Raw genomic sequence first — 12,437 nt, 5'->3', positions numbered from 1 at the left:
CCAAGTAAAAATCGCTTAGCCTCCTGTTACGGTCGACCATGAGAAAGAAACCAAAGTCACCCAAAAACTGCCTTAATCTCAAGAGACAGTCGATAGTCAAAAGAATCGACTCTAGGAACACAATGGAAGTCCAATCCACGATCTGGCACCGAATGTTTTTAAACATTTAGGACTCCATTACGTTGTCACAATGTCCTACGAGGTATCGTTATAACTCGCATCTGTGATCGATCAGCCAACCGTTTGACTTATGGCTCGTTGAACCCACCATCAATCAACTTCACAATATAATAGCCAGAGTTATCAGCTCATGTAGGCGATTACGGACCAAAACAAATATAATGTAATTCAGTTCACTTTGTGGCGTTCAAAGTTGTCGTACAATCCACATGAAAAACAAAATATGAAATAATACGATGAAGTTATAAATGGCATATAAAAAAGAAAATGTATCGAATCCATAAGCAACTAGTACAACTCAGGAACACGTTTAATTCCCATGAAAATAACGTGCCCTTCATGCTTATCATATTTCAATGGTTTAGTGAGAGGATCCGCGATGTTGTCATCCGAAGCAATCTTGTCAATCACTATCTCCTCTTGCTCCACGTAATCACGGATCAGGTGAGCCTTCCGATGTACATGTCTAGACTTGTTGCTAGACTTAGGCTCCTTGGCCTGGAAGATGGCACCTCTATTGTCATAATAGATGGGGATTGGGTCATTCGAACTAGGAACTATGGTTAGTCCTTGTAAGAATTGACGCATCCATATAGCTTCCTTTCTTTTCGAAGCGGCATAGTACTCGGATTGAGTAGTAGAATGCTACAACTTCCTGTTTGGAACTTTTCCGGTGACCGCAAAGCATCATTAAGAGTAAAGACGAATCCAGACTGAGATTTCGAATCATCTCGATCCGTTTGGAAACTAGCATCTGCGTAACCGATTGCACATAGCTTAGTATCTCCTCCATAAGTCAATGCCCAATCCTTAGTTCTCCGTAGGTACTTAAGGATGTTTTTAACAGCCATCCAGTGTGTTTCACCTGGATTGTTTTGGTACCGACTTGTCATACTCAATGCATATGCCACGTCTGGACGTGTGCATATCATAACATACATGATTGATCCTATGGCTGATGCATAAGGAACGCGACTCATGCGTTCAACCCCTTCAGGTGTCTTGGGTGACTGAGACTTGCTCAAATGCATCCCATAAGTCATTGGAAGGTTCCCCTTCTTGGAGTTGGTCATCTTTGAACCTTTCAAGAATCTTATCTAAATAAGACTCGACTCAAAGTGATAACATCCGTCGTGATCTATCTCGATAGATACGGATTCCCAATATGCGTTGTGCCTCACCCAGATCTTTCATCTGGAAATGGTTCTTCAACCATCCTTTTACCGAAGATAAGAGAGGAATGTCATTCCCAATCAAGAGTATGTCATCGACATACAATATCAAGAAAACAATCTTGCTCCCACTCGACTTGACATATAAGCATGGTTCCTCGACCGATCGAGTAAAACCATACTCTTTTATCACCTGGTCGAAACGATGATTCCAACTCCGAGAAGCTTGCTTAAGTCCATAAATGGAACGTTTAAGCTTGCACACTTTCTTAGGATTTTCTGGATCTATAAAACCTTCGGATTGTACCATGTATAATTCCTCCTTCAAATAACCGTTTAAGAAGACGGTTTTCACATCCATCTGCCAAATTTCATAGTCATGAAAAGCGGCAATCGCTAAGATTATCCAAATGGAACGCAGCATAACTACGGGTGCAAAAATTTCATCATAATGCAATCCGTGCACTTGAGTGAAACCTTTTGCCACTAGTCGTGCCTTATAGGTATCTGGTTGCCCTTCTACAGAATGCTTTATTTTGTAAAGCCATTTGCAATGAAGAGGTCGTACCTTGTTAGGTAAATCAACAAGATCCCATACGTCATTCTCATACATGGAGTCCATCTCGGATCGCATGGCTTCAAGCCACAGCTTAGAGTCGGAATAGGTCATGGCACCTTTATAATTAGCGGGTTCATTACTCTCTAGGAGCAAAACGTCATTTTCCTCGACCATACCAATGTATCTGTCTGGAGGATTAGAGACTCTACCCGACCTCCTAGGTTCCTGAGGAATATTAACCGTATCATTAGTTGAAGGAACATCTTCCTCCATCTGTTCCTCGGTTGTTGGTTCTTGAATCTCCGACAGCTCGAAGGTTCTATTACTTGACTTGTTCTCGAGAAATTCTTTCTCTAAGAACTTTGCACTAGCCGCAACAAAAACTCGATGTTCGGTAGGAGAATAGAAGTAATGACCAAACATTCCTTTTGGATAACCAATAAAGTATGTCTTGACCGATCGCGGGCCGAGCTTATCCTCGTGTCTCCACTTGACATAAGCCTCGCAGCCCCAAACCCGAATAAAGGACAAGTTAGAGACCGTTCCCTTCCATATTTCATATGGAGTCTTGTCGACAGCTTTAGACGGACTTCGATGAAGTATAAGAGCAGCTGACAAAAGAGCAAAGCCCCATAATGAATCAGATACTACCGTGTGACTCATCATGGATCGAACCATATCAAGTAGTGTTCGATTTCTCCGTTCGGACACACCATTTAATTGAGGTGTTCCAGGTGGAGTTAACTGTAAAACTATTCCACAGTCTTTAAGGTGTTGATTAAACTCATTTGAAAGATATTCGCCACCACGATCTGAACGGAGTGCTTTAACCTTTCTTCCCACTTGGTTCTCAACCTTATTCTGGTATTCCTTGAATTTTTCAAAAGACTCACTTTTATGCTTCATTAAGTAGACATATCCGTATCTACTCAAATCATCCGTGAAAGTGATACAATATCTATAGCCGTCTCTTGCGGTGATTGACATAGGTCCACATACATCAGTATGTATGAGTCCTAATAGGTCATTAACGCGCATTCCAACACCTTTGAAGGAAATTCGAGTCATTTTGCCGATAAGACATGATTCACACGTGCCAAATGATGAGAAATCAAATGTGGGGATAGTCCCATTCTCAATGAGTTTCTTTACACGTTTTTCATTTATGTGTCCCATTCGACAATGCCATAGATAAGTTTGACCTTTGTCACCAACCTTTAATTTCTTATTATTCACATGTAATATATCTGTGGGTTGATCTAAGATATAAATTCCATTCATGGAAACTGCTTTGCCATAAACCATTTCATTAAAGGAAAAATACAACTATTGTCCTTTATTAAAAATGAAAAACCGTCTTTATCAAGTACGGAAACAGAGATAATATTCTTAGATAAACTGGGTACATAGTAACAGTTATATAAATATAACTCAAAACCACTCGGGAGCTGGATTACGTATGTTCCCATTGAGACTGCAGCAACTCTTGCTCCATTCCCTACTCGTAGGTCCACATCACCCTTTGCGAGGGGTGTGATGTTTTTTAGGCCCTGCAAATGATTACATAGATGAGAACCACAACCAGTATCAAGTACCCAAGTTCCGAAACTTGCATGGTTAATCTCAATCATATGAATATAAGATGACATACCAATAGGAGTGACGTGACCTGGTTTTATGTCCTCACGGTACACGGGACAGTTCCTCCTCTAATGCCCAGTCTTGTGACAATGGTGGCACTCAACGTTACCGTCCTTGCTCTTTGCCTTGCCTTGTGAGCAACTAGTCTCACCAGACCCACTCTTACCGTTTCCTGACTTCTTAAACTTTGGCTTTCCTTCAGTTAGGTCGCCGTGAGCTTTGCCCTTACCCTTATTCTTGTTGGAAATCATGAGAACATCTTGCTTCATGCTCCCACTCAATTTCATATCCTTCTCGGTCTGTACGAGAAGTGAGTGTAGCTCATGAGGACTTTTCTTCATGTCATTCATGTAGTAATTTGCCCTGAAAAGGGCAAAACCATCATGAAGTGAATAAAGCATACGGTCAATGACTATGATCTCACTGATTTTGCAATCAAGTGCCTCCAGTTTCTCGACATTCTCAATCATGTTAAGAATGTGTGGGCTAACCGGTTGGCCCTTCTGGAGTTTCGCCTCAAAGAAGCGACAAGTATGCTCATAAGTAACGATTCTCGGTGCTTTTGAGAACTCATTAGTGAGCGTGGTGAAAATCTTGTTTGCACCTTGGGCAATGAAGCGTCTTTGCAAATTGGTTTCCATTGCAAAAATGAGTACGTTCTTTATCGCACCCGCTTCCATGACGAAGTCACTATAAGCAAGTGACTCGTTAGCTCTTGCATTGGGGCCTGGGTTTGGCGGTATTGGCTCAGTCAAGTACTTGAGCTTACCGTCGGCAATGGCAACATTCCGTAATGATGCCTCCCATCCGCAAAGTTGGACCCGTCATTCTTGATCGTGTGGGTGATTCATGTGGTCCATGAAAGTTTTGAGCCAGGACTCTCGTGCAAGTGTGGCACTTGGCATAGGGATATCATTATTTCCAGCCATTTGTTGTAAGCAGTATTATCAATATAAAACGAATTCTACACTGCGAAAAGAAGAAGAAAAACATAATAAGCATACTCATCGTTATGATTTAAGTCTAATGCAAAACTGTTATAATGCGAAGACTCAAGCATTTATACAATTGACCTCCCTCAAGAATTATATAAATGATCCCAAGACTCAATTATCTGTAAATTGATAAGCCAACCTCTTGGCTAATTCTACTATTAGAATTCTTGGTTGATAAATTTCTGTAAATTATATCTATAGTCCATCATAATCACGCGAAACTCTTCGGATTATAATGTTGAGGTAAAATAAGTCAACACAAACTACTTACCCAACGTAGAAGGGGTCACATGGAGAGTAAGGTCCTATATGCCTACCGACGAAGAAGGGATTCATAGTTGTTTGGCCTATAAAGACTAGTCTCAATTTTAGTTTTAGAGAAAGATCCCATCAACTTTATTTTAAAACATTTTAAGTGAACTAATATCTAGCATGCGAGAATGAATAAACTAAGATGATTGCTTAAAAAAGTGTGACATCTTTATGTCCATGATAACTAACATTCAAACTATATGAGTCAATTTTTATGCATTTAAGTAGGTGGTTTGGTTTAGGCGGAATATGATGCACTAATTATCATGCGAAGAAAAGCAACAAGAATTGAAAAACGTAAAACAAAAATAAAGTCCTAGTGTGGCCTATCTACCAAAATGAACATAAATACAACTTTGGAATCCTTCCTAGGACCCGAGAAGCTTGTCTTGATGTTCCATCTTGGTCCATGTAGCGGGAGTGAACAATCCAATCTCCATCTTTAGTCTACTCAAAATTACAAATAATAAATTACAAAATAAACCTATTTACATTCTAATTTCAAAAATATAATACTAAAGAAAACCAACGGAGATTCGAGATCTCAAAATTACATCAAGATTATGTTTCCATCATTACGAAAACATAATCAACTAAGGCCACACTAAGGTAATACATAAATTACAACCGATTGCAAAAATACGTAAATAAACCATTCAACAATTCATACTACTAAATAAAATGCATCAATAAAAATTAATCATTCAAGACATAATTCCTTAATTATGTAGAGTAATTTATCCAAACCACCTATTTTAAAATAATCAAAATTATGTGACAATTCCTCAATTACTCACAATAATTCCAATCTTAATACACATTAACTTGTAATATGAATTAATCTAACATTATTTTAAACCACTTTAAAATAATTGGGTATCTAAAATTTTAGAACCTTTTCACAACAAACAATCATACATTATAGATCTAATGTATAATAATTATTGGCCAAAATAAACAAAAAAACCGAAATTTTTTCTTCTCGGCATTCAGCCCTAAAAACCCGAAAAATAGATTTTTTTTTTTTTTAATTGCTCTCGGCATTCATGCCCTAAAAAAAAAGAAAAACAGTTTTTTTTCGAGAAAACAACCCCTTTTATATGAACAATTTGTTTAAAGTTGCTAGTATAACAAGATTGGCATAATCATCAATGTTTAATTTAAACATAGATCCAAACTAGATGATTCAATTTAACCTCTTAAAATGAATATCTAAATTATGATTAAATCGATTATCTGAATATTTGATTCATCACAATTGATTTGAACATTATTAAATTAATGAATCATGATTCTTAAACAACAATTTAACACCATGTATGCCAAAACTATATAGCAAAAACAAATGAACATCATCAATTAAAACAATTTCCATTTACATTTCAATTTAATTCTTATTAAATCAAAACATCTACAAATTTATCATATTATCATCTTAACATATTAAAACAACAATATCAATAAATCAAAAGGAAACAAGGCATCAAAAACCAAAAAAACTATCTCGGCAAAAAAAATTGAAACAGCCGAAAGTTTTTTTTTTTTTTTTTTTTGTTTAAATCCATTTATGAAAATCATATAAAATAATTTCGTGGCCTATGCTCTGATACCACTTGTGGGAAATATCGGTATATCTCATCAAGAAAATTCGGATTATAACGAAATTATGAAATATGAAATTACGAGTCATAAACGAATTTGCTTAAACAAAAGAATAGAGATCAGAATTAACCTCCGGTCCTAGCAATTCGGTTTTAAGAACAAATATCGAGATCGATATTCTCCTAATCGTTGCACCCAAAATGCTTCGAGAAATGCCCTTTTCTTGCTAGAAAGAGAACCCTAATTCCTAAATTATTTTTAGGGTTTTTGTGATGAGAGTATTAGGTCAAAAACAAGTAAGTCAATGATCCTCCCCTTTCTACTTTTAACCGTCCAAGAGGAGAGAAAAGAGGGGGAAGATCTTTTTTTTTTTTTTTCAAAACCGTGTAACCCACCAAAAATAAGGAGAAAAATCTTCTTATTTTTAGGTTGTTATCAAATTGTATAAAATGTGTATAATTCTCAATTGTCATTTATGTCGTCACGTATTAATAAGTCCACACACAACAGTTTGTAGTCGATTTATTAATACCAGTCTGTCAACATTTATTATGACAATTTCGTATAATATATACATTAACTATAAATATCGCATATTTATAATTTGCTAATTAAATATAACCGTTTATGTTTAATTACGAATTAACATCTTAATTCGTTTAAGCTAACATTATATACATTAATTAAATATAACTGTTTATATTCAATTTACGAATTAACAATTAATTTGTCTCAGCTGATATTATTTAATTGTATTAAATAATCGACTCATCATCACATTGACTAACCTTTTAGTCAAATACATGGACTAACCTTTTAGTCATATAAGGCATCAATGTGATTATATTTTCATATAATCACATCTCTCAAACACATCCTTTAGGTGTGACTTTTAGGGACCAGTTGATCACCGCCATCAGTATGATAATAACGTCAAACTTCTAGCAATCCAACCGTTATTAGTAAACGTTAATCAACTGATAAAATATTAAGTATACCCTGTGAACCTATAAGAGATTTATACACGTTATCACACTAACTGTGGAGGACACTAGCTCCAACAGGTTTCGCATCTAATACAAATGGCAAGGTGTGCCGCTTACGCAAATCTCTTTATGGCCTCCGCCAAGCACCCCGATGTTGGTATGCTAAACTCGCTTCCGCATTAAAATCCTATGGGTTCAAGCAATGCCCTCTCGATCACTCTTTGTTCTCCATTATTCAACCCAACACCGAAATCCATGTCCTCGTATATGTGGACGATCTAGTTATTTGTGGTAACAATACTACCATCATTGATCGGTTCAAGAGCTACTTAAGTTCGTGTTTTCATATGAAAGATCTTGGCCCGTTCAAATATTTTTTGGGTTTGGAAATTGCAAGAAACAAAAGCGGACTATTTATATCTCAAAGGAAGTACGCTCTCGGCATTTTAAGCGAAACCGGGCTCCTCGCCTCTAAGCCTGCTTCGATTCCTATGGAGCCCAATCACCATCTCGGGTTGTCCTCCTCGCCGTTGCTGCCAGACCCACTTCCCTATCGCCGTCTCGTTGGTCGCTTGGTATACTTAACTATCACTCGTCCCGAGCTTATATACTCCGTTCACATCCTTGCCCAATTTATGCACGCACCTCGCCAGGATCATTGGCAAGCAGCTCTACAGGTAGTTCGGTATCTCAAAAATAAACCCGGACAAGGATTACTATATCAGTCCACTACCGACCTTTATTTACACGCCTACTGCGACGCGGACTATGCCAGTTGTCCATCCAGCCGAAGGTCCATATCCGCCTATCTAATCTTCCTCGGTAGCTCCCCGATATCGTGGAAGACCAAGAAACAAACAACGGTATCTCGGTCCTCATCAGAAGCCTCTTATCCTATCTGGGTATTACTCACGACAAGCCAATTGAGCTCCTCTGTGACAATCAATCTGCGCTACATATTGCCAAGAATCCGGTCTTTCATGAACGAACTAAACACATTGAAGTCGATTGTTACTTTATCCGGGACGAGATCCTTAAAGGAACGATCCAAACCAGCTATGTCCACACGAAAGCCCAACTGGCCGACATCTTTACTAAAGCACTTGGACGTATTCCTTTCGATGACCTTCTATCCAAGTTGGGCGTCTCTTCCATCCACGCTCCAACTTGAGGGGGGTATTACGAGGATCAAGCCGTTCACACTCAACAGCCATATTCCAACGGCTAATTCCTCCATATGAGCAATAATCTTTGCCTTATTTCCCTTGTATATTTGTTGCCTAGTTTGTGTAATATTAGCTTCCGTAAATACCTTAGATACACAAGTATATATAGGCTAGAATAGTTTATGTAAAACACAACAATCTGATCAATAAAACAATTCTAATCTAATAGAGTTGTCGTCAGAATAGTAAAAAAGAGTTGTCTAATGTCTGTCTTAGTGATGTAAATTTTCTAATACCCGTGGGTCTAATAATTAAGTTTAAGACTCTTAATTAGCTTAATTTATAAAACATAAAAACTTGAGAAAAAGAGCTTAGGATATGGGAGGAGTCGGAAAAACCTGGTTACATTTTGCTAAAAATCCAACACTTTTGCTAAACCTCTCAGTCTCATTTAATAGAGCAGTCAACAGTAGTCATAATAGCATATTATTATACATTAATGTATAATTACATTTCTGATTCTGAGAAGCCTTAGTTTTCTGTTGACACCCTCCATGACACTGACAGCAATTTCTAACAAAAGGCCAAGCTATGTCATATGTGGATGCTATTCTAATTCTTGTCATAGAGTTGCACCCTTCTTCCGTTTAGAGCTTGTATCGGCCTCGCATTATCCCTCTGGTTCACCTTGCAAAGTGGTGCTTTCAAAGCCTCCACCTGATCTTTTGATATTGTTTTTACCTTGCATATCATTCAAGTCAAAAGAAATACAAACATTTTAGTTTTTGGCGAATTTTGCGAGTGTTACTCGTAAACAAGGTGAATATGACCTGTTATGTTGGTTATGAGTTAAATGTTTGCAATGAAATCGGAATGGGAACAAACCTTGGCAAGCACATTCCAAAGAATATTTTCATCACAGGGAGGAGTGGTGAGAGAGCCAAGATATCTGTAATAGTTTCGAGGCCTTCTCCTCAAATACAATGACTCAAATCTCGGCACAACCTTGTGTTGGTCACTCCCTTCACATGGTTGCTTAGCTAGTTCGTCCAACTGCGGTTTAAGCTGCAACCAAACAACCAGGTGAATTACTTATATATATTCCTCAATTTAACTAATGAATGGTAGGAACATTATTAGCTGTCAAAGTCTGACCCGACCAACTCTCCCAACTCGTTTGCTAGGTCTGAATGAGTGGAGTAAGGAGCATACCATGGTAATAAGAGCACTGGGAGGGCCGTACTTGAAGAGGATTCCTACAACTGTGCGGCTGCCATCTGTTGCTGCATGTACTTGGTGTAGCTCCGCAGCATACTGAACGCCATTTAGGCGATGCTCTGAAGGAGTATGCCAGTGCATCTGCTTCAAGTAGTAGGTTTTCCCATCGATGACCAATTCCCCTCGGCCACGAAATACGACCTGCATCTCATATTTATTAGAGAATTAATGTATTATATACATGTTCAACAGTACGTTAATCAAGGTCTAATCTGTTAGGAGGTAGTAGTAGTAATTAAACCTCGACTTGAATGCCATTAGTGGCCAAGGAAGCATTGTAAACATGGTAGTCTCTGGTCAAAGGTTTCAAGGTTTCGTTGACAAAAACGTCACTGGTGATAATATCGATGGGAGACTGTTGCTTCCCTGATGAGCAGATTGCGTTCTCTGGGCTTTCGCTTCCCCATTTCCATGGGTCTGAGTAATTGAACTTCTCAACTTCCCCTGTATTAGATTCAAAGGTACAATGTTAAATACTCCGTATAACAGAAGCCGCATAGTCCAAGGAAACAACAAGAGGGAGACATATAAAAGAAACAAGTTAACCTGAGGAGAGAACGACAGTAAGCAAGAATGAAGCAACACCCAAGAAGAGAGTTACAGCAGTTGAATACATTTTGGAACAAGATGTTAAGATGTTGGTGCTCTATTTTCTTAATTTTCTTATATAACTACTGTTATATAAGAATACCTTTACACTAAAATGTAGGAATATATTGCCTAAATTTGGCTATTCTTCTCTTATGATTTACTTGTAAGCCAGCATCAATTACTATTTATATACACCCATCAACTACATGATCTTGTTTGCAGAAGCTTTGCTGTGCTCTAGGTGGCCCACACTGTCAACTCACAGTAGATTTTCCTGTAAAGTTAACTGTAATTTTGCATTATCATGAAATTTAACTATCATTAAGAGGCCACAGATGCTATATATATATGCTATTTGGGGATGGGAAAATGAGATAGTTTCTTTCAAGTTTCTTTTTAAGACGGTTGCAATTTGTAAGCGTGAAACGGATTCAAAAATGTATTTTTATTACTACTAAATATTCATTATTATCCGCGCATATGACTGCCTTAAACATGTTTCATCTTTATAACCGTTTTAAATATGAGTAAGAATTTGTAAAGATAAGAAAAGTATCACCCCATGAATCCATGATTCTTTTGATTAGTATCATCGGGGGTACTTTTAAGTTATATATAATTTGTTAATAAAGGATATTATAGTTAGTTTGTTACGTTTACATTACGATTTTTACCTCCATAATCGGATCATTTCAGATTGGATATGATGTTTTATATCCTCAACCTCTTAGACATATCACATATCTGCCTAATTCAGAAATTAAATCCACTTTTAGGTGACTATACTAAAACATAGATTATCTAAACACAACCCGGGGAATTACAATTCTTCTTTTTCAACGTAGATTTTACTAAGTTATTAACAGAAAATGTACAATGATTCATAAAAAATTTTCTTACCATAATATCATCAATCTGTGAAATTCCCTAACTAAAATGTTAGATATAATATTCTCCCCGTGTATAAATTGTAAAAATAGGTCATTAGAGAAATAATATAGAATTGTGAATTGAAACAATAAACACAACACACTAGTTGCATATGTTCTCGATATTGAAGCTTAGTAAAATTTTAACGAATTAAGATTTCTTTGTAAGTTCAATACAGGGGGAAGGGGAATTCGAACTTGTACGTTATTGTCACGCTATCTCAGTCTTAACAACTAGGCAAACGGGTTTTGTAAGTTAATACTCCATAATAGTTGGAACTTGGACGTAAAACAAAAACCTCTCTACATGGGGTAACATAATGGTAAGCTAGAAGCTACAAGAATCCGACCCTGCAGGGACCTGCTATTGAGACAGTTTGTTGATGTGATTATAGGCGGTTGCAAGTCAAAGAAGCAATTTGAAAGGTAGAGAAGCAATTTGTGAGATGAATGAGCACTGTAAGTGGCTATAAAAACAGAGAAAGTGTTGGTGCTGCTGCATGCCAGATTGCCAATCCCATGCTTGTGACTTTTTGTGTTTGTTGCAAAGCAAAGCAGCCCAATACTCATTTTCATCCACCACATGCCTTTGGTCCACATATCCACACACCACATTCATGCTGCAGATCAATCACCCTTCATTTTCAGCTCATCCCTATCTTTCTTTCACCTTCACAATTCACTCCATACTCTATAATTTCAGTGAAACAAAGTTGGGAAAGAGGGGGTCTTGGTGGTGAAATGATGGTATAACCCTTATGGACTTGTGGTACACGCCGAGGTCGAATGTGACCTGCAACCTCTACATCTTCTCAAAATCAAAACACATTTTATTTTGGGCGTATTTTACGCAGCAGGAATATGACCGGGTAAAATAATATGAGTGTTAATTAATAACTAAGGTAGATCCTTGCGCGGTTTTCAGATAATAATGTATAAAGACTATTAGAGAATATCTAATAGTTTCAATATATACGTACTGTACGCAATGGATATAGTTAGAATGTTAATTCAAAATATTATTAG

At 37.3% G+C, this 12,437-nt stretch overlaps 1 protein-coding gene across 1 annotated transcript; it reads right to left on the bottom strand.

The window, feature by feature from the left end:
- Positions 1 to 8,970: 8,970 nt before the first annotated feature.
- On the bottom strand, positions 8,971 to 10,649 carry LOC141611181 (alpha carbonic anhydrase 1, chloroplastic-like). Its single transcript, XM_074429660.1, has 5 exons — positions 10,438 to 10,649; positions 10,133 to 10,335; positions 9,826 to 10,032; positions 9,499 to 9,678; positions 8,971 to 9,354 (listed from the first exon to the last, which is right to left on the bottom strand). The coding sequence occupies exons 1-5, from the start codon at positions 10,505 to 10,507 to the stop codon at positions 9,226 to 9,228; spliced, it is 789 nt and encodes a 262-aa protein (XP_074285761.1). The 5' UTR covers positions 10,508 to 10,649; the 3' UTR covers positions 8,971 to 9,225.
- Between the last annotated feature and the right edge of the window lie 1,788 nt (positions 10,650 to 12,437).

The sequence above is a fragment of the Silene latifolia genome, chromosome 1, assembly GCF_048544455.1.
Source record: "Silene latifolia isolate original U9 population chromosome 1, ASM4854445v1, whole genome shotgun sequence".
In the NCBI taxonomy this organism is placed as follows: domain Eukaryota; kingdom Viridiplantae; phylum Streptophyta; class Magnoliopsida; order Caryophyllales; family Caryophyllaceae; genus Silene; species Silene latifolia.
Note: the sequence above shows the minus strand (reverse complement) of the source record. Positions and strands in the feature narration are given on the sequence as shown.